The following is a 23532-nucleotide window of genomic DNA, read 5'->3' on the forward strand; positions in this document are numbered from 1 at the left end:
GACATTGCTTTGTGGATCCAGAACTGGCTTGCCGACAGAAGGCAGAGTGGTTGTAGACAGGTCATATTCTGCATGGAGGTCGGTGACCAGAGGAGTGCCTCAGGGATCTGTTCTGGGACCCTTACTCTTTGTGATTTTTATAAATGACCTGGATGAGGAAGTGGAGGGATGGGTTAGCAAGTTTGCTGATGACACAAAGGTTGGGGGTGCTGTGGATAGTGTTGAGGGCTGTCAGAGGTTACAGCGGGACATTGACAGGATGCAAGACTGGGCTGAGAAGTGACAGATGGAGTTCAACCCAGATAAGTGTGAGGTGGTTCATTTTGGTAGGTCAAATATGATGATAGAAATATAGCATTAATGGTAAGACTCTTGGCAGTGTAGAGGATCAGAGGGATCTTGGGGTCCAAGTCCATAGGACACTCAAAGCTGCTGTGAAGGTTGATTCTGATTAAGAAGGCATACAGTGCATTGGCCTTCATCAACAATAGGTTTGAGTTTAAGAGCCAAGAGGTAATGTTGCAGCTATATGGGACCCTGGTCAGACCCCACTTGGAGTACTGTGTTCAGTTCTGGTCGCCTCACTACAGGAAGGATGTGGAAGCCATAGAAAGGGTGCGGAGGAGATTTACAAGGATGTTACCTGGATTGGGGAGCATGCCTTATGAGAATAGGTTGAGTGAACTAGGCCTTTTCTCCTTGAAGCGACGGAGGATGAGAGGTGACCTGATAGAGGTGTACGAGATAATGAGAGTCATTGATCATTGGATAGTCAGAGGTTTTTACCCAGGGCTGAAATGGCTAGCACAAGAAGGCACAATTTTAAGATGCTTGGAAGTAGGTACAGAGGAGATGCCAGGGGTAAGTTTTTTTACGCAGAAAGTGGTGAGTGCGTGGAATGGGCTGCCAGTGATGGTGGTGGAGGCGGATACGATAGGGTCTTTTAAGAGACTCCTGGATAGGTACATGGAGCTTTGAAAAATAGAGGGCTATGGGTAAAGCCTAAGTAGTTCTAAGTTAAGGACATGTTTGGCACAGCTTTGTGGGCCAAAGGGCCTGTATTGTGCTGTAGGTTTTCTATGTTTCCATGTTTCTATTCCTCTATCTACATGGTCCCAAGAATCAAGCAAAAAGTGCCTCAGTAAATTGGGGACAAATCCACAGGCATTGTGAGGCACACAGAGATTGACAAGCATTTGATCTTTTGTTCTCATGCCACTAACTCAACATTGTTTCTTTTATTCAAACAACTTGAGATCATCGACAGACATCCTGATGCCACTGGTGCGTGAGGCCAGAAAACATTTGGCCGCCAGTGTTTAACTTGTACAGACAGCTTACATGCCGTGAGTTCACGAAAGGTTAAAATGTCACTTGGAATTGTTGAGACTTCCATTTAATGTTTTTACAAAATTTAACACACCACAACACACTCTCTGATGAATCTATATCTAACTTCTGGTGTCAGTTTAAGACAACTGAAAATTGGTGTCTTATTTCTCTAATCTCTATTTAATCTATCCTTAGAGGAGAGAAGGCAGGAAAATGAGATTGAGAAGGAGAAAGAAATCAGTCATAATCACATGGTGACTCAGACTCAATTAGCCAAGTGGTCTCATTCTTCTCCTATGCCTTATAATCTTACAGTTGCACACCCTTTGCTAAATCTATTTCTTAAACTGTGTTTAAGCTTAATCTGCCATGACTGATGTGTTCACTCTCTATATCTACTCTGAGACAATAAAGTAGCTTCCTCCTACTGCTCAGTCTACTTAAACTTCCACTAATTACAGGAAATCTATTCTTGGCCCAGTGTGTTAACTCCCACTCCTCGCCTTCCTTTCCCTCACAGGGATCTCTACCTCTCACTCTGATCAAGTCAGCACAAAGAGAGCTAAGAAAAAGGCAAGGAAGAACTTGGCATTGACACAAGAGACTACACAGTCTGGGGTCTGGAGCGTAGAAGAGACTGCTGGAGGGACCCAGTGGGTCAGGGAGCCTCTGTGAAGACAAAGCAATGGAAGATGTTTCGGGTCGGGCCCTGCTTCAGGAGTGACATGGACTTTTACTTGGCCTCCACAGAGGCCACCTGACCTAATGAGACGTTTCAAAGACTTAGCATTGTTTAGGCAGAAATTGCCATATCCCCGGCATGCCTTGAGATTTGGTATAAGGGCTAGCTACATTTTGGCCTTGTAAATGCAGATGAACTCAAACCCATTTTCATTGCCTACAGAATGTGGACTGAGACGATTGTTTGAGCTCCAAAATAAAAGAGATGCTACTGAAATGGAATTGGTGCAATCCCTGACAGGTCGGATTGTGAAAGGAGAAGAAGCTGAGATAGGAAGCGCTCCATGGTAAGCGAAGTCTTTCATTATTGGCATCATTTACAAGTGGTCACTTACACACTTTCTTTTGGAGGCATTGTCTGCAGAAGTAGCACGTTAGATTGGATGGGAGAAACGCTGCCTCGTGGCTTCAATGCCAGCTGAATTCCATCCCAGGCTCCAGTGCTGTCCGTGTGAAGTTTACATGTTCTTCCTGTAACAGGGTAGGTTTCTCCCACCTCCTGAGGATTCCACCCAAGTTGGGATTGTAGGTTAGGTTGACCCCACAGGCAGCTGAATGACAGAACTGAGGAGGATAGGTTATGGGAAATGAGTGGAGAATAGGGTTGCTCAGTGAGCTAGTTTAGACTCAGAGGGCCAAATGGCTTTCTATGTCATAATAAATGAAGAACAACTATTGAGTGAGTACTGACAAGCTGCTCTTCCTGTCGTGTGCTGGGTTGCATTGATGATCAGGCAATTCAGCTCTACAAGTAAAACTGCCACTCTTTTATATTCAGATGAGAGTCAGCAGTATTTTCTCATATTTGCCTCTTCTGATTAAAATGAGTGCTTGTACATAGAACAGCATAGCACAGAATAGGCCCTTCAGCCCACAGTGCTGTGCTGATCCTTTAACCTGCTCTAAGATCAGTTTAACCTTTCCCTCCCACATAGCCCTCTATCATCCCTGCGTGTATTGTTATGAACTGTAATGTTTTAGAAACAAACCAGCAGCAAGAGATTTCACACTGAGTCTGGTTTTAATGTTAAAACCACTATCTTTATTAGTACCTACTTATAATATAGAAACTTAACCAAGATAAACAAAAGTTAACAGTGTTATGTGTATGTATGTGTGTAAATATCAAGCTTAGGAATAGTTATTAAAGTCTTAAGATGGCAAATTAGTATGGTTCAGTAATCCACAGAATAAATGATGATTGAAGAGAGATTTTGTAATTCAGAGTGGAATGTAGAGAAAGGGCGATACATGTCGAATCCACACTGGTAAAATGAGATAACAGTCATCGTAGATCTTGTCCGTCATGTCGTTCCAAGTGATCCCACAGGATATTCCAAAACCCACTCCTATGGATTATACGAAGTGACAGTGTTACGTACCCCGTAACTGGGTGTCTGACCAGCAGAGAAAGAAGAATCCGTTGGAGTCTGGTGGTACTATATTCAAAAGTGTTTATTAGTAAAATAAGCAAATCAATATCAATAATGCAAATATACATATAACACAGGTTAGCAATAATAAACCTAAAAGTGTGGGAATAATAATAAGCACTAATAAATAAGCTCTATTGATGTCTAGGGGATAATGAATTGTCGTATAAAAGTATCAAGTTCAGTTAAATTCATACGTGCTGAGGTAGATATTGGTTGTTGTGTTGTAATCATTGGAGAGAGAGAGAGAGAGAGAACGAGCAAGCAGTAACAGCTACAGTCAGGCAAACCTTCCTTTGTGTTCTTGATCCGTCGTGTCGTTGTTGTGTCCGTTCAGTTATGACCCCTCCGTCCTTCAGCCAGACCGTTCTTCTGTGGTGGACTCGTCACTCTGGCATGAGTGGACACACACACAAGTCCCCACCGGCCCTGCTGTTACACTGAGAGCTTTACTGACCAATCTCCTGGTTCGGTCTCCGATGCCCCACACCTTCCCGTGGGTTCAATCAGTGCTCAATAGTGTGTCTCCTGGTGTGTCTGAAGGGTGTCTCTCCAGACCTCACTTTTATCCCTACTCACAGGGTCTCAGGTGTCAATCAGTTTTGAATGGCTGTGTCCATCAAACCAGCCCGCTCCGGTTGTCCACTGAGGAATTTTAATGAACAGAATGGTATAAGATAAATAACCCTCTCAGAAGCCATAAGTCTCTCAGAAGTCATAATACGGTGAATCAACAAGTCTCTCTCCCCTCCCTTATCTCTCTCTTATCTGTAGCAGATGTTCCAGCATGTTTTCATTTCATCTCTCTCTCTCATGAGCAGCATAGCAACAATAATGGTATGTGATTCTCCCGGGGGGGAGGGGGGGGGAACATGGGCAACTCTGCACCCTTCTGCCCATCAGAGCTGTTCATCCTACATAACACCCCCATCCTTTTGGGAATTTTCACCAAGGTGAAAATTAACTAATACAGAATCTAACAAAATACAGAAGTGGTCTTAACTACAAAAATAATACAGATATACATTCAACTTAGCATCTAGATAAACAGTCAGCAATTACATTGTCACTCCCTTTAATATGTTGTATTTTAATATCAAGTTCTTGTAGCATCAGACTCCAACTTAGTAACCTCCTATTTTTATTTTTCATGTTAGCCAAAAATACCAAAGGGTTGTGATCAGTATAAACAATTAAGGGTCTCTGTGCTGAACAAATGTAGACTTCAAAATGCTGTATCACCAGGATAATTGCCAACAATTCTTTTTCCACAGTAGAGTAATTTCTCTGATGCACATTGAACTTTCGAGAGAAATACGCTACTGGGTGTTCCACTCCATCCCCTGCTTTCTGCAATAGGACTGCCCCTGCAGCCTCATCACTTGCATCAGTCACCAGGGAGAAAGGTTTCAATAAGTCAGGTGCTTTTAACACAGGGTGATGGCACAGTATGGTTTTCAACTTTTCAAAAGCTTCCTGACAAGAATTGCTCCACACAAACTTTTTGTCCTTCCGTAGGAGTTTTGTAAGCGGGAGGGCGATATCCGCAAAGTTCTTACAAAATTTTCGATAGTACCCCACCATGCCCAAAAACCTTCTCAATGCTCTTTTATCTGTTGGGACAGGAACCTCGGAAATAGCCTGTACTTTAGCCTGCACAGGAGCCAACTGCCCCTGTCCTACCACATACCCCAAGTACGTGATCGTGGCATGGCCAAATTCACTCTTTGCGAGGTTCACTGTGAGATGGGCTGCAGACATTCTTTTAAACAGGTTTTCTACAGCCTCAAGGTGCTCATCCCAGGTGTCACTCCAAACTACTACATCGTCAATATAAGCCTTTGTGTTTGTTAACTCTTTAATCACGGCGTCAATCATCCTCTGAAATGTCCCTGGGGCATTTTTCATTCCGAACGGCAACACATTATATTCATAGAACCTGGATGGGGTGACAAATGCTGAAATTTCTCAAGCCCTGTCTGTCAAAGGAACACACCAGTATCCCTTTAGCAAGTCAATCTTAGTGATGTATCTCGCTTTACCCATTTTATCAATACAATCGTCCACCATAGGGATAGGTTAAGCATCTGTCTGTGTGACAGCATTCACCTTTCTGTAATTCGTACAGAATCTTATGGTACCGTCCGGCTTTGGTACGGCCACGCAGGGAGATGCCCATGCAGAAGCAGATTCACGAATAATACCAGCAGCTAACATATGCTCAATTTCTTTTTCCACTAGCTTGCTCTTTTCCAAATTCATCCGATAAGAGGATTGTTTAATAGGCTGGGTTGAGGTAACAATAACATCATGCTCTGTTCCTTTACACCTCCTTGGAACATCTGGGCATAAATCTGCATGCCGGTGAATTAGCTGTGTCAGCTGCTCTCTTTGTTCAGGTTCTAAATGACTGACTTTTCAGCAAGGTTGGCTAAAATAACAGAGTTCTCTAGTCTGGTGGGTACTATGCTTAACTTTTCAAAACGCTCAGCTTCCTCCTTAACAATCCTTTCTGCCTCATCGGTTTTCGTGACCGCCCTGACCACCACAGGTGTTTCGATCACGTAATTCAGCGAGTCTATTAATCACTTTGTACGGTCCTTGAAACCTTGCCTGTAGGGGGTTGGTAACTACAGGGAACAGGACCAAAACCTTGTCGCCCATGTGAAATTCTTGCTCTCGGGTTTGTTTATCATACCATTGTTTCATTTTAGTCTGGGAGTCTTTAAGACTTTGCTTTGCCAGATCGCATACCTTATGGAGTCTTTCCTGGAATTTCAAAACATAGTCAATCACATTGACTTGAATGTTCGGGCTAGACCATTTCTCTTTAAGCAAGGTTAAAGGTCCCCTGGGCCTGTGACCAAAAACGAGCTCAAATGGACTGAACCCCAGAGATTCCTGAACCGTATCCCTCACTGCAAATAACATTTGCTGAAATGCACGGGATGTGAAGGTACTCCCCTGATCTGACTGTATCTCTCTAGGTAACCCTACTGTGGTGAAAAATTTAATGAGTGCCTTTACCACCGCAGGGGTCCTAATGTTCCCCAGGGACACAGCCTCTGGAAATCGTGTAGCAGCACACATCATGGTCATGACATACTGCCGCCCACTCGTAGTTCTAGGCAAAGGACCCACAAAATCCACGATGATTCGGGAAAAAGGCTCCTCATAGGCGGGTATCGGTCTGAGAGGTGCCTTGGGGATAACCTGGTTTGGCTTTCCTACCACCTGACACGTATGGCACCTTTTACAATAGTCAGCAATATCCTTCCTCATATCTGGCCAATATAAATCTTTCATAACCCTATCCACTGTCTTCCTTACTCCCAAATGTTCACCTAGAGGTCCCTTGTGAGCTAAGTTCAAAATTTCATCCCGATACACCTTCGGAATTATCACCTGATGTACCATCACCCAGTCCTCATCGACTGGCACCGTGGTCGGCCTCCACTTCCTCATCAACACTCCCTCCTTCAGGTAGTAGCCCTCTGGTTCTTTATCCATTTCTGTCTCAGAAAGAACTGACTCTCTCAATGCCACAAGCTCCTCGTCACGTCCCTGCTCCTTTATAAATTCTATCCTTGCTAAGGGTAGGTCTACCTCCTCTCCTTTATCCTCTTTCACCTCCCTATTCTCCGCTTTACCATCCCCTAACCCCTCCTGGTACAGGGTCGGTAAAAACGTCTCAGCCAAATCAACACTGGACTCATTTAAACTGTCCTCTTTCCCAGCCGCCTTTCTCGTCACGCTGCGAGTGATCGCGCATGCGGGATAGATCTTAGACTCTATGGGCGGGTCCTCAACACTCACAGGCTTGCTTGTTAATTTCACTGCTGCACACATGTCGCCACCTGCTAAATCATTACCAAGAAGGACGTCCACGCCGTCTCTCGGTAATTCTGACCGCACCCCTATTTCGACTGGTCCAGATACCAGGTCACATTTTAAAATGATCCTGTGCAAAGGTACAGCTTCTGTCCCTTTTCCTATGCCTCTTAATACCACCTCTCCAGTTTCAGGACCGAAATCTAGCACCTTACTTAGGATCAGTGACTGATCAGCCCCAGTATCCCTCCAGATCCTCACTGGAACTGGGGTTTCTCCTTCTTTCACAGACACCGTCCCTTCCGAAATAAATTTCTCACGCCCCTCTCGTACTCTATCTACCTTTGCCTTCCCCATCGATCTGCTGACCGACTCAATGCAACCTGTAGGGATTGCTGTTTTCCCTTTTCCTGTCTCCTTCTTCGGATGCGTTATGACCAGCTTTTCCACAATTATAACAGGTAAAGCTAGGAACCTTCCTGCCAGCCTGCTTTTCCTCCTCTTTACCTTTACCACTAGCTCCCAGCTTATTCTCTACCTTAGCCGGTGGACTTTCTCTACCATCCCTACCGCCTTTCTGGTAACTCTTAATTGAGGAAAACTTTGTCTTGTGGGTTAGGGCGTACTCGTCTGCTAATTTGGCAGTCACAGACAGAGTCTCCGTCTCCTCATTCAAGTACATCTTCATATTTTCTGGGATACAACTTTTAAATTGCTCCATCAACATTAACTCCACCAGTTTATCATAATCTCCAACAACCCCTTTTGAAGCGCACAAACGCTCATGACAGACACATCCGCATCTCACGGGCAAACTCTAAATACGTGTGGTTCCAGGGCTTTCTCAAGTTCCGGAACTTCTGCCGGTATGCCTCTGGCACCAACTCGTAACTCCTCAATACAGCCCTTTTTACTTCCTCATAATCCCTAGACTCATCCATGGACAATGCCGAATACGCTTGCTGAGCCTTCCCCCTAAGTACGCTCTGTAACAGAACAGCCCATTTCCCCTTAGGCCAGTTCTGGTTCACAGCCACTTTCTCAAAATGGAGGAAGAACTTATCGACATCCATCTCCTCGAATGGAGGTACCAACTGGATCTCCTGACCAATCCTGAACCCCTCACTTGGGTCTGCCGCCCGGTCTCTTCCCTGCTGTACCTTTAACCTTTCCAATTCCAGCGCATGCTGCCTCTCTTTCTCCCTTTCCTCCCTTTCAGCATTTTCCTTCTCCCTTCTCACCTCCAACTTCTTTAGCTGGATTTCATACTCCATTTTCATCTTTTCTGCATCCAACCTTAATTTTTCCATCTCTAACTGAACCGCCCCATAGACTGATTTCCTCTCAGGGAACAGTTCCAATACCCCAGACGTGAACACATCCTGGGATACATAATGCTGGGCTATGGCCCTCTGTATCTCCCACTTGCTCATCGATAATAGCAACAATAATGGTTTGTGATTCTCCCGGGGGGGGGGGGGTGAACATGGGCAACTCCGCAGCCTTCTGCCCATCAGAGCTGTTCATCCTACATAACAACAGTCACTTTTCCGTTATGCTCTGCATGCCGATGATCAATCCACCCTTGTGGGCTATGGAGAGTTCCAAGCCTCAGCTGTGACAAGCTGAAGCTACAGTCTCTCTCAGTCTCTCTCTCTCTCCCTCTCACTCTCACTCTCTCTCCCCCTCTCACTCTCACTCTCTCTCTCCCTCTCACTCTCACTCTCTCACTCACTCTCACTCTCACTCTCTCTCTCTCCCTCTCACTCTCACTCTCTCTCCCCCTCTCACTCTCACTCTCTCTCTCCCTCTCACTCTCACTCTCTCACTCACTTTCAGTCTCTCTCTCTCCCTCTCACTCTCACTCTCTCTCACTCTCAGTCTCTCACTCTCACTCCACTATCAGCAGTGTCAGCCTGTGACTGACGTCATAGTCCCGCCTCACTCCGGCGATCTTAAAGAAACAGTCTCAGCAAACGACCACAGGTTTGTAACAGTATCTATGAGTTTCTTAAATGTTCCTGGTGTACCTGCCGCTACCTCCAACCTGGTAGAACAATCCATGCACTCATTACACTCTGTGGAAAAAGGTTTAAGTACAACCCTCCTGTACTTTCCTCCAACTACTACTTACTAGTATTAGCCATTTCCAGCCCCGGAAAATGTCTCTGGCTATCAATTTGATATTTGCTTCTTACTATCTTGTACTTCTATCAAGTTATCCTTCAGGCTCCTTCGCTCCCAAGAGAAAAGCCTTAGCTCACTTAGTCTACCTTCAGAAGACGTGCTGTCTATTCCAGGCAGCATCCTGGTAAATCTCTCTCTAAAGCTTTCACATCCTTCTTATAATAAGGTAATCAGAACAAAACACAATATTCCAAGTGTGGTCTGACCAGGGTTTTATAGAGCTGCAACATTACCTCAAGGTTCTTGAGCTCAGTCCCACAACTATTGGAAAGTTTTGCCAGGCTGCAATCATCGCGAGCTCTCGCTTCTGAGAGAGGCTCAGGACCTCTTGGCACTTTTCCATGGGCTTCAGTCATTGAAAGCGTTCACTTGTGGGAGAGGCAGTGCAGGGTTTATGAAAGAGCTCGGGGCTTTCATGACTCTTTACTGAGCTACAATCATCATGGTTTATTAGGCACTTGGCAAAGTGTAGCAGAGCGGCCATAGTGTGAGTGGGCCTGAGTTAGAGAGAACAGGCTTAGACAAGAGGGGTCGAAGGCTCTAAGTAAGCTTCTGGTAATTATTTGTCGTTCTTTGTTTATTAGTACATTCCTAGAGCAGAGAGAATAGTTCCAGTGTTGTTGGCGTGTTCTTCACGTGAGAGATGAAAACTCTGGGTGACCTCCAGGTCTTCCTGACAACTACATCTACACAAGCTGTATAGATCTACAGCACTTCAGAGACAGTGTTAAGATATTAAATCTGCAGCTGGATGACCTTTGGCTTCTATGGGAGAATGATGAGATGATTAATAGGAGCTACAGAGAGGTAGTCACCCCTAAGTTGCAGGAGGCAGGTAGCTGGGTGACTGTCAGGAGAGGGAAAGGGAATAGGCAGCCAGTGCAGAGCACCCCATGTTAATACCCTTCAATAAGAAGTATATCACTTTGGATACTGTTTGGGGAATCAACCTACCAAGGGGAAGCCAACACTGACTATATCTGTAGCACTGACCTCGACTCTGTAGCTCTCACTTTTCCAGGTTGAACTGCATCTGCCACTTCTCTGCCCAGCTCGGCATCCTGTCAATGATCCATTATAACCAAAGACAACCATTTAAACTATCCACTACTCCACCAACCTTCATGTTGTCTGAAAACATACTAACACCAGTCACTGAACTCCATCTAGAACCACCCCTGCCTTCATCAATGTGCTTTGTCACATTCTCAAAGAGTTCAATCAGGCTCACAAGGTAATTCAAAGCCATGCTGACTACACCTAATCAGACTATACTTCTCCAAACACTTGTAAATCCTGTCTCTAAGAATCTTCTCCAATAAAATGCCCATTACTGAAGTAAGACTCACTGGTCAATATCCCTGCTCCCTTTCTTGAATAAGGAATAACTTTTTTCACTCTCCAATCCTCTGGCACTACTCCTGTGGCCAGTGAGAACAGAAAGATCATCACCAAATGCACAGCAATCTCTTCAATTAATTCCTATAGTAATCTGGGGTATACTTTGCCTAGTCTCGGGATTATCTATCCTAATGTTTTTCAGAAGTTCTGGCACATCCTGTTTCTTAACATCAACATGTTCAAGCACATCAGCCTGTCCTCACATTTGTTAAGGTCCCTTCACTGGTGAATACTGAAGCAAAGTATTCAGTAAGGACCTCTCCCCCACCACTACCTCCTTTGACTCCAGGCACGTGTTTCCTTGTCTATTCCTGATTGGTTCTACCTTCAGTCTAGATATCCTCCTGTGTAGAATACCTTGGGGTTTTCCTAAATCCTACTCTCCAAGGCCTTCTCATGTCCTCTTCTAGCTACCCCAACTCCATTTTTCAGCTCCTTCCTGGCTAACTTTGTAGAGCCCTGTCTGATTCTTGTTTCTTAAACCTTATGTAAGCTTCTTTCTTCTACCTGACTAGATCTTCCACATCTCTTGTCAACCATGGCTCCTTCACCTTACCATCTTCTCCCTGCCTCAATGTGTCAAAACAATCCGGAACCCAATGCAAGCGCTCCGGAGTCTCCCAGCCTCCAGGGCGGCCATAGCTGCATCCAGAGTGTCGAGCTGCAGCTCCTAAGGGACCGCATTAGGGAACTGGAGTTATAGCTCGATGACCTTCGTCTGGTCAGGGAGAGCGAGGAGGTGATAGAAAGGAGTTATAAGCAGGTGGTCACACCAGGACCATGAGAGACAGACAAGTGGGTCACAGTCAGGAGGGGGAAGGGGAAGAGTCAGGTACTAGAGAATACCCCTGTGGCTGTACCCCTTGACAATAAGTACTCCTGTTTGAGTACTGTTGGGGGGGGACAGCCTACCTGGGGGAAGCAACTGTGGCCATGCCTCTGGCACAGAGTCTGGCCCTGTGGCTCAGAAGGGTAGGGAAAGGAAGAGAAAAGCAGCAGTGATCGAGACTCCATAGCTAGGGGATCAGACAGGCAATTCTATGGACGTGGGAAAGAAACTCGGATGGTAGTTTGCCTCCCAGGTGCCAGGGTCCAGGATGTTTCAGATTACGTCCAAGATATCCTGCGGTGGGAGGGAGAACAGCCAGAGGTTGTAATACATATTGGTACCAATGACATAGGTAGGAAAAGGGAAGAGGTCCTGAAAGCAGACTACAGGGAGTTAGGAAGGAAGTTGAGAAGCAGGACCGCAAAGGTAGTAATCTTGGGATTACTGCCTGTGCCACGTGACAGTGAGAACAGAAATAGGATGAGATGGAGGATAAATGCGTGGCTGAGGGATTGGAGCAGGGGGCAGGGATTCAGATTTCTGGATCATTGGGACCTCTTTTGGGGCAGGTGTGACCTGTACAAAAAGGACAAGTTGCACTTGAATCCCAGGGACATCAATAGCCTGGCGGGGAGGTTTCCTAAGACTACTGGGGAGAGTTTAAACTAGAATTGTTGAGGGGTGGGAACCCAACTGAAGAGACTGGGGAAGAGGCGGTTGGCTCACAAATAGAGAAAGCTTGGAGACAGTGTGTGAGGGAGGATAGGCAGGTGATAGAGAAGGGACGTGTTCAGACTAACCGTTTGAGATGTGTCCATTTTAACACAAGGAATATTGTACACAAAGCGGATGAGCTTAGAGCGTGGATCAGTACTTGGAGCTATGATGTGGTGGCCATTACAGAGACTTGGATGGCTCAGGGACAGGACTGGTTACTTAAAGTGCTGGGTTTTAAATGTTTCAGAAAGGACAGGGAGGGAGGCAAAAGAGGTGGGGGCGTGGCACTGTTGATCAGAGATAGTGTCACGGCTGTAGAAAAGGTAGACGTCATGGACGGATTGTCTACGGGGTCTCTGTGGGTGGCGGTTAGGAACAGGAAGGGGTCAATAACTCTACTGGGTTTTTTATAGGCCACCCAATAGTAAAAGGGATATCAAGGAGCAGATAGGGAAAGGGATCCTGGAAAGGTGTAATAATAACAGGGTTGTCGTGGTGGGAGATCTTAATTTCCCAAATATTGATTGGTATCTCCCTAGAGCAAGGGGTTTAGAAGGAGTGGAGTTTGTTAGGTGTGTTCAGTATAGTTTCTTGACACAATATGTAGATAAGCCTACAAGAGGAGAGGCTGTACTTGATTTGGTATTGGGAAATGAACCTGGTCAGGTGTCAGATCTCTCAGTGGGAGAGCATTTTGGAGATAGTGATCATAATTCTACTTCCTTTACAATAGCATCAGAGAGAGATAGGAACAGACAAGTTAGAAAAGTGTTTAATTGGAGTAAGGAGAATTACGAGGCTATCAGGCAGGAACTTGGAAGCTTAAATTGGGAACAGATGTTCTCAGGGAAAGGTACGGAAGAAATGTGGAAAATGTTCAGGGGATATTTGTGTGGAGTTCTGCATGGGTATGTTCCAATAAGACAGGGAAGTTATGGTAGGGTACAGGAACTGTGGTGTACAAAGGCTGTAGTAAATCTAGTCAAGAAGAAAAGAAAAGCTTACAAAAGGTTCGGAGAGCTAGGTAATGTTACAGATCTGGAAGATTATAAGGCTAACAGGAAGGAGCTTAAGAAGGAAATTAGGAGAGCCAGAAGGTGCCATGAGAAGGCCTTGGTGGGCAGGATTAAGGAAAACCCCAAGGCATCTGCTTTGTGCACAATACTCCTTGTGTTAAAATAGACACATCTCAAAACCCCAAGGCATTCTACAAGTATGTGAAAAGCAAGAGGATAAGAGGTGAAAGAACAGGACCTATCAAGTATGACAGTGGGAAAGTGTGTATGGAACCAGAGGAAATAGCAGAGGTTATTCATTATGGAAAAGGATCTTGGTGATTGTAGTGATAACTTGCAGAGGACTGAAAAGCTTGAGCATGTAGATTTTAAGAAAGAAGATGTGCTGGAGCTTTTGGAAAGCATCAAGTTGGATAAGTCGCCAGGACCAGATGAGATGTACCCCAGGCTACTGTGGGACACAAGGGAGGAGATTGCTGAGCCTCTGGCAATAATCTTTGCATCAGCAATGGGGATAGGAGAGGTTCTGGAGGATCGGAGGTTTGTGGATGTTGTTCCCTTATTCAAGAAAGGGAGTAGGGATAGCCCAGGAAATTATAGACCAGTGAGTCTTACTTCAGTGGTTGGTAAGTTGATGGAGAAGATCCTGAGAGGCAGGATTTATGAACATTTGGAGAGGTGTATGCTTTGGAATAGTCAGCGTGGCTTTGTCAAGGGCAGGTCATGCCTTATGAGCCTGATTAAATTTTTTGAGGATGTGACTAAACACATTGATGGAGGAAGAGCAGTAGATGTAGTGTATATGGATTTCAGCAAGGCATTTGATAAAGTACCCCATGCAAGGCTTTTTGAGAAAGTAAGGAGGCATGGGATCCAAGGGGACATTGCTTTGTGGATCCAGAACTGGCTTGCCCACAGAAGGCAAAGAGTGGTTGTAATCAGGTCATATTCTGCATGGAGGTTGGTCACCAGTGGGGTACCTCAGGGATCTGTTCTGGGACCCCTACTCCGTGATTTTTATAAATGACCTGGATGAGGAAGTGGAGGGATGGGTTAGTAAGTTTACTGATGGACACAAAGGTTGGGGGTGTTGTGGATCATGTGGAAGGCTGTCAGAAGTTGCATCGGGACATTGATAGGATGCAAAACTGGGCTGAGAAGTGACAGATGGATTTCAACCCAGATAAGTGTGAGGTGGTTCATTTTGGTAGGTCAAATATGATAGCAGAAGAGTGGTAAGACTCCTGGCAGTGTGGAGGATCAGAGGGATCTTGGGGTCTGAGTCCATAGGACGCTCAAAGCAACTGCGCAGGTTGACTCTGTGGTTAAGAAGGCATACGGTGCATTGGCCTTCATCAATCATGGAATTGAATTTAGGGGCCGAGAGGTAATGTTGCAGCTCTATAGGACCCTGGTAACCCCCTTGGAGTACTGTGCTCAGTTCTGGTCGCCTCACTACAGGAAGGATGTGGAAGCCATAGAAAGGGTGCAGAGGAGATTTACAAGGATGTTGTCTGGATTGGGGAGCATGCCTTATGAAAACAGGTTGAGTGAACTCGGCCTTTTCTCCTTGGAGTGACAGAGGATGAGAGGTGACCTGATAGAGGTGTACAAGATGATGAGAGGTATTGATCGTGTGGATAGTCAGAGGCTTTTTTCCAGGGCTGAAATGGCTGCCACAAGAGGGCACAGGTTTAAGGTGCTGGGGAGTTGGAACAGTGGAGATGTCAGGGGTAAGTTTTTTACGCAGAGAGTGGTGAGCGTGTGGAATGAGCTGCCAGCAACGGTGGTGGAGGCGGATACAATAGGGTCTTTTAAGAGACTTTTGGATAGGTACATGGAGCTTAGAAAAATAGAGGGCTATGGGTTACCATAGTAATTTCTGAGGTAGGGACATGTTTAGCACAACTTTGTGGGCTGAAGGGCCTGTATCGTGCTGTAGGTTTTCTATGTTTCTAAATAATCTCCACATCTTCCTGAGCACATGTTCCCAATTTATATTCCCAAGCTCCTGACTAATAGCATCATAATGCCCCCTCTCCCAATTAAATACTTTTCCATATCAACTTCTCCTACCCCTGTCCAAGGCTAAGGCCAAGGCAAAGGATAGGGAGTTGTGGTCACTGTCTCTGAAATACTCACCCAGCAAGAGATTTGACACCTTACCTGAAGTGGTATCAAAAGGTGGTAGTTTGCAATGTTAGGTAAGTCAGATTGAGAACAGCCTAATCAATACATTGGAGACACAGGAGAGGCAGATTATAGAATCTGGCACAGAAAATAAACAGCTGAAAGAACTCAGTGGAGGAAGTACATAGGCAGAGGGATGGATGACATTTCAAGTCAAGATTCAACTATTCTATCAGGACTAAGGGTGTAGAGGGAAGCTAGCCAATGTATAGAAGTGAGTGGGAGGGGTGAGATAACACCTAATTGATAGGTATTGGTATTGGTTTTGGAACTGGTCAAATATTGTCACATGTACCAGGATACAGTGAAAAATGTCTTGCACACTGCTCATACAGATCAAAATGTTCCACAGTGCATTAAGATCAAATAACGTAAATAAAATTAAAATGCAGAATAAAGTATAAAAGCTACAGAGAAATGGCAGGGCGTGTAAATGATAAAGTGAAAGATCATAATAAGGTAGACTGTGAGGTCAAGAGTCCATCTTATTCAACAAGAGGTCCATTCAAGAGTCTGATAACAGCTGGATAGAAACTGGCCTTGAGCCTGGTGATGTATGCTTTTATGCATTTGAATCTTGTGCCCAGTAGGAGAGGGGTGAAGAAAGTGTGTCTGGAGTTTGAGGCGGCAATAAGTAAAGACAGATTTGATGATGTGGGGAATGGCATTCACAATTCTCTGCCGTTTCTTCTGGTCGTGTGCAAGGTAGTTGCCACACCGAGCTGTTTACCAATGGTGCATTGGTACCAAAAGTTGATAAGGGTTGGTTGAGGCTTGTCAGATTTCTTTAGCAAACTGGTGGAACCAGATTGGGTGTGGGGAGTGGAGTGATGAACAGATGGAGCCAGATAGGGGAGGATAGCAGAGAGTACTGAGAACAAGAGACTGGTAGATGGTAGATAAAGGAGGGGAGGAAGATTAGGCAGGTTAAACAGGGAGGTTGATGGTAGAGACAGAAGCTGGTAGGTGATAGGTGGAACCAGTAAAGGGAGGTATGATAGCTATTTTGAAACAGGTAGGGGAAGCGAACAAGGGGAGAACTGATAGAAATGACAAATAAAGGGAGATACAACTTGGATGTTGTCTATATGGAACTTGCATGTTTTCCCCGTGACTGCAGGGTTTTCCTGCAAATGTTCCAGTTTACCCCCTACATCCCAAAAAGATGAATGAGTTGGTGGGTTAATTGAACACAGTAAAATGTCCCTAGCTTGCGGGTGAGTGGGGAAATTCGGGAGGAGTTGTTGAAGATGTTGGGTAAATAATATGAGATTAGTTTTAGTGGGTGCTTGATGGTCAGCACGAATGGAGAGGGGGTGGGGGGGTTGCAGAAGAGCACATTTCCATTCTTCATTTTTTCTGTGTTCTATTATTTTACAACTGCTTCCCCACAGAGTGAAAAGACGGGACTTGTTAAGCCCATTAGTTGAATTTGTAAATTCCTCTGTCTGTGTTGAATATCAGTACTTGGCAAGGGAAGGTGGGCTTTCTAAATACTCCTGTGGCTGTTCTGTACCTGTAATCCCAGGGGCAGAATGCTGTCAGGAAAACCTAGACCTGTCCATGGCTCACATTGTCCTATCTACTCCGTCCAGCTGACAACCTCTAGGTCAGACTCAGAGGTGAGAACAACTGATAGTTCTCCTCACCATCAAGATCCTTAATGAGATATGATAAATATAATCAAATATTGTGCAAGTACAAGTGCTTCCTAACTCTTCCCATTGCTCCTGAGATGTGAGCTTACAACCTCAAAGACCCAGTGAATAAGTGAATTTCTGATAAATATTTTGAAAGAAATTTTAACACCAAGCTATCTTTCGCTACATTTCTGAACTAAGTTAAAGAATTTTCTCCAAGTCAGTTTGTAGTAAGTATTTCAGTCTCATCTTTTCTTCATCCTTTTTTTAGGCAAGTGATGCTATTCCAAGTATATCCCCAGCAACTGATCTGTGGTGGAAGCATATTAAGTGACCGGTGGATTATTACTGCAGCTCACTGTATTCTCTATCCCCCGTGGAACAAGAACTTCTCAGCAACAGATATTGTTGCCCGTCTTGGAAAACATATTCGAGCAGAGTAAGTTCCAAATCAACAGGGTTCTAAATCACCTTTAATTATGGGCACTAACAACATTGCACGGCAAAAAGTAATTTCTTCTTGTTGTCCTGATTCGTTTGAATGCTTACTTACTAAAGAATACAATAATGCAGGTGCTAATCGGTTCAATATTACCTTGCTGTTTATAAAATATTGCCATGTTAAAAAGATAATTGCAGATTACAGTAAAACTCTGATAACCTAGCCTCTGATTGTTCAGGAATCCTGATATTCCAGGCTCTGGAATAAGAGCTGGTATCTAGACTGTGGGCTGGTTGGCAGCAGGAGCAGGGCCTTGAGTACCTGTTCATCGCCCATTCCCCTTAAAATCAATGGGTTTGCTGGAAAATTTATTAAACTACAGTCTGATGTGTAAGCAAAGTGAAATTAAAATGTGTCTTATTTGTTGGAGTACAGTCCAGTAGTCTGAAAAGTTTGCTAATCTAACACAGCAAAGATTGATTGTACTTCCTACTGAACGATTACTCCTATTGGCTGCAGAAGGTTTGGAACCTTCTGATGTTATGAAAGTTACAACATAAAGCCAAATCTTTCTTTCTCCTTACTGTGAACTGATTGTTGGTTAAAATGGATCTCGGCAATACGCTGAGGTAAATGGAGTAGAGGCAGGGGTTTACTGGTGATGGTGATGGTGGGTGAAGGGGGCAACTGGGGAAATACTAAGTGGGGAGCCAATCACGAGGAGAGAGACAGATAGAAAAGGATTGAACAGGGCTGGTTCCAGAACAGATTACTTCCAAGACTTGCTTCCCACCTCTCCAGCATTCTCATTGATCCAGGAACTATCATAGCCCCTTCACTGACCCAATTTCCTTTCATTGAGCCTTAGCTTCTTCGTGAACATAATCAGGATGCTGACCCCAGCAAAGGCACCTTAAGCATCCGGTCTATTTTACAGTCACAGTTGCACAATTAAGAGACAAGCCATAAAGAACCACACAATTGAGACATATTGTAATCCTTTACATTACTCTGAATTTGTTGTCTCAGTATTGAATGACATTCTTGATTTTTGAATTTTAAAATAATCAGACTTCTGGTGAGCAGGTTTATATGTTTTATCATCAGAATTTAGCACACATAGACACATCCATAAGATATAATAAGGTCACAAGTCATAGAGATTCAAAGATTTCAAGATTGAATCTTTATAGCCATAGTTATAGTCCTTCCTGCCAGACCTTCCCCATACAGTCCTTCCAGGTGAGGCTGGGGTCGTCTATTTTATCTGGTGCTCCTGATTCAGCCTCCTCTACGTTGGTGAGACTCATCATAAATTGCGGGACTGCTTCGTAAAGCCCTCCATTCCATCCAGCAAAAGCGAAACTTCCCATAGAACCACAGAACACTACAGCACAGTACAGGCCCTTCAGCCCTCCATGTTGTGCCGACCCATATAATCCTTAAAAAGTACTAAACCCACACTACCCCATAACCCTCCATTTTTCTTTCACTCATGTGCCTGTCCAAGAGGCTCTTAAATACCCCTAATGTTTTAGCCTCCACCACCATCCCTGGCAAGTCATTCCAGGCACTCACAACCCTATGTGTAAAAAAACTTACCCCTGATGTCTCCCCTAAACTTCCCTCCCTTAATTTTGTACATATGCCCTCTGGTGTTTGCTATTGGTGCCCTGGGAAACAGGTACTGACTATCCACCCTATCTATGCCTCTCATAATCTTGTAGACCTCTATCAAGTCCCCTCTCATTCTTCTATGCTCCAAAGAGAAAAGTCCCAGCTCTGCTAACCTTGCTTCATATGACTTGTTCTCCAATCCAGGCAACATCCTGGTAAATCTCCTCTGCACCAGTGGCCCTAAATTTTAATTCTGATTCCCAATCCCATTTTGACATGCCAGTCCATGGCCTCCTGTAATGCCATGACGTGGCCACCCTCAGAGTGGAGAAGTAGCACCTTATATTTTGTCTGGGTAGCCTCCGGGCATGAATATTGATTTCTCCTTCTGGTAAAATATACCCCCCCCCCCCCCCAGTGCTTCTTCTATTCTCAATTCTGGCCTCTTATCTCTTCTCACCTGCCCATCACCACTCCCTGGTGCCCTTCCTCCTTCCAATTCTCCTCTGGTCCACTCTCCTCTTCTGACAGATTCCTTCATCTCCAGCCCTTTAGCTTTTCCACCTACCTGGCTACATCTATCACCTACTAGCTATCCCTCCTCCCACCCACCCCCACCTTTTTAATCTGGTGTCTTGTCTCTTCCTATTCAGTCCTGAAGAAGGGCCAAAATGTAAACTATTTGTTCATTTCCATGGATGTTCCCTGACCTGCTGAGTTCCTGCAGCATTTTGTAGGTGTTGCTTTAGATTTCCAGCATCTGCAGAGCTTCTTGTGGCTATCATTTTTAACAGTGCTGTCTCTTAATTTTAATTTTGTTTTTCCATATTATTTCTCTGATGTCACATTAAGTTTTCTCTTCTTCACTTTTTAATCGAATATGTTATTAATGTTTGCTGTTGCTGCTTCCTCCATCTTTCAGGTATGAGCGTAGCAGAGAGAAGATCGTTAAGCTTGACAAAATTATTGTTCACCCCTATTACAATTGGCAATCAAACCTTAACCGTGACATTGCATTGTTGCATACGACGACCCCTATTCCTTTCAATGATTATATATCACCCGTCTGTCTACCATCAAAAGAAGTTGTCATTAGGTTTGTATTCAGTGTTAATTGATATGATTACCAATTTAATTGTGTTTTTTATATGCATGCACAGATTGAAATAAGAGGGTTTCAATGTCTCATTACATCCTCAGAATGAGAGGCATAAAATTCCAGGACATTTTCTGATGATGGAAGGTTGCAAAGGTCCTTGTCAAAATGAGTGAGCATATTAGAGTTCATCAGGGGCTGTAAAAACAGAATTAAATAACATAAGTCAATTAGCATATTTGACCATCCATGGTTTCTGAACCATTGTTCATTGTGGATTAATATTTTTTATGGTCACAGACCAATTGTGGATACAAGCAAATATCTGAGCATTGAGAACTGGATGTTGTAGCTGTTAATATATTTTCCATATGCTGATTTGAGACAGTTAAGTTCAGGATGATAGCCACATCCTACGTGGCAAGCAGACTGGCATCTAACAGTTTTGAAGGAAACGTCTCATCCCTGTTTTCTTATCAGGTTACTGCCACGATAAAGCAGCAATTGCTTCAGCAGCAACGCCACTGGAAAGTGGCGACTGTGTGCAGTTCCGAAGGGAATCATTAAATATTCCCGTTTAGGACTACTACAGCTGAAATCTACAATCACAGCCATGGGTGTTTTCAGTAAGGAACGTTGTTTCAAAATGTTTTTAACTATCTATTGATCCTTAAAGTGAGCTCATTCTGGATCACATTAGCCAAGAGAATGGTTGTAAGTGTAATTTATCTTTAAGAAAGTGCAAGAGACACGCTGGGCTGCAGGTAAAACTGAAACTCAGGGCCCCGAGCTCCCCAAATCCTACCATCCTCTTGGTTAATGTCTTGAACATAATTCTTTGGAAGATAAAGTTGAAGACCTCAGAGCAAGACTGCAGTACCAGAGGGATATCAGGCAGTGCTCAGTACTTTGCTTTAGAGAGACATGGCTCAACCCCAGCACTCTGGACAGGGCACCGTGGGATTCACCTTCCACTGCATGGATTGGACAGTGGTGACAGGTAAAGGCAGAAGTGGCAGTGTTTGCTTCATGATTAACCCATCGTGGTGCACAGATACAGCAGTTCTGTCTCAGTCCTGCACACCTGACCTGGAACGCCTGATGGTTAATTGTCATCTACTTTATCTGCTGAAGGAGTTTCCCACCATCGTCATGGTTACAGTTTACATTCCAATTTGTCCAATGTCAGGCAGGCACCGGGGGATCTGAGCACCATGAACAGCAGTCATGAAACTGCACACCCAGATGCCTTCTAGATCATTGCAGCAGACTTGAACCAGGCCATCTTGAAGAATTCTCTGACTAACTACCACTGATACGTCACCTGAGGAACTCGAGGAGCCAACACACTTTCTGTTATACCACCATCAAGAATGCTTATTGTGGCATCCCATGCCCACTCTTTGCCAAGTACAATCATTTGGCTGTGCTTCTGCTCCCCGCATACAGGCAGAGACTAAGGACCACATCACCACAAAGTCATGGTCAAAGGAGAGGGAGAAGCGCTTACAAGACTGTTTTGAAACGGTGGACTGGACAACATTCAGATCTCAATAAATAAGCCACCGTTGTCACGAGCTTCATCAAGACCTGTGTGGATGAGTGTGTGTCTTCTAGAACATATCAGAAACCATGTTTAAACCATGAGATCTGCAGTCTGATCTGTGGTGTTCAAGACAGTGATCCAGAGCTCTACAAGAAATTCTAGGTATGACCTACGAAAGGCTACCTTAAGAGTGAAAAGGCAATTCTGAGTGAAATTAAAGGTGGAATCAGTTGTACATCAGCTATTACAGGGTTTACAGGCCATTACTTCCTACAAGGTGAAACCTAACATCATTAATGGCTGTGATACTTCACTCCCAGATGAGTTCAACACCTTGTATGCTCACTTTGAAAGGGAGAATAAAACCACAGCTGTACAAATCCCTACAAATTCTGGTGACCCTGTGATCTCTGTCTCAGAGGCCGACATCAGAACACCTTTCAAGAGAGTGAACCCGGGAAAGGTGTCAGACCCTGATGGTGGACCTGGTAAACCTGTGCCAATTAACTGGCGGGAGTGTTCAAGGGCATCTTCAGTCTCTCACTGCTGCAGTCAGAGGCTGCCACCTGCTCCAGGAGGGCATTGATCATACCAGTGCCCAAGAAAAGCAGGGTGAGTGGCCTCAAATACTATCACCCATTAGCACTCACATCTACTATGGTGAAGTGTTTTGAGAGATTGATCATAGTTAGAATTAATTCCTGTCTGAGCAAGGACCTGGATCCACTACAATTAACTACTGCCACAATAGGTCTATAGTGGATATAATCTCACTGGCCCTCCACCTGGCTCTGGATCACCTGGACAACAGCAATACTGTTGTTTATTGATTGCAGCTCAGCGTTCAACGCCATCAACTTCTCGGCACTAATCAATAAGTACTGGGCCTCTGTATCTCCCTCTGCAACTACATCCTTGACTTCCTCATCAGAAGACCACAGTCCATGCAGATCAGAAATACTATCACCTCCTCACTGACAATCAACACTGGCACACCTCAAGGGTGCGTGCATAGCTTGCTGTTCTACTTTCTCTATACCCATGACTTTGTGGCTAGGCACAGCTCAAACACCATCTATTGTTGGCAGAATTTCAGATGGTGATGAGGAGACGTACAGGTGTGAGATAGATCAGCTGAGTGAGTGGTGTTGCAACAATGACCTTGCAGTCAACATCAGAAACACCAAGGAATTGATTGTGGACTTCAGGAAGGACAGCTCAAGGAAAGTGTAAGCTGTTTCAATTTTCTGGGTGTCAACATCTCTGAAGGTCTATCATGGGCCCAGCACATTGATACAATTACAAAGAAGACATGCCAGTGGCTATATTTCATTAGGAGTTCATGGAGACTTGGAATGTCACCAAAGACAGTCACAAATTTCTACAGATACACTGTGGAGAGCATGCTCACTGGTTGCATCACTGTCTGGTATGGAGGGGTCGCTGCACCAGTATTGGAAAAAGCTGCAGAGAGTTGTAAACTCTGCCAGCTCCATCACAGGCACTAGCCTCCT

The 23532-nt window shown here is 44.6% G+C and overlaps 1 protein-coding gene across 1 annotated transcript in view; it reads left to right on the plus strand.

Moving 5' to 3' along the window:
• Positions 1 to 23532, plus strand: part of f2 (coagulation factor II (thrombin)) — a 95840-nt gene that overhangs the window by 54225 nt on the left and 18083 nt on the right. Inside the window, exons 9-11 of the mRNA XM_073049156.1 lie at positions 2237 to 2360; positions 17589 to 17756; positions 20299 to 20472. Of these exons, the coding sequence (XP_072905257.1) occupies positions 2237 to 2360; positions 17589 to 17756; positions 20299 to 20472 (466 nt within the window). The remainder of the gene's footprint in view (positions 1 to 2236; positions 2361 to 17588; positions 17757 to 20298; positions 20473 to 23532) is intronic.

The sequence above is a fragment of the Hemitrygon akajei genome, chromosome 6, assembly GCF_048418815.1.
Source record: "Hemitrygon akajei chromosome 6, sHemAka1.3, whole genome shotgun sequence".
NCBI classification, from domain to species: Eukaryota; Metazoa; Chordata; class Chondrichthyes; order Myliobatiformes; family Dasyatidae; genus Hemitrygon; species Hemitrygon akajei.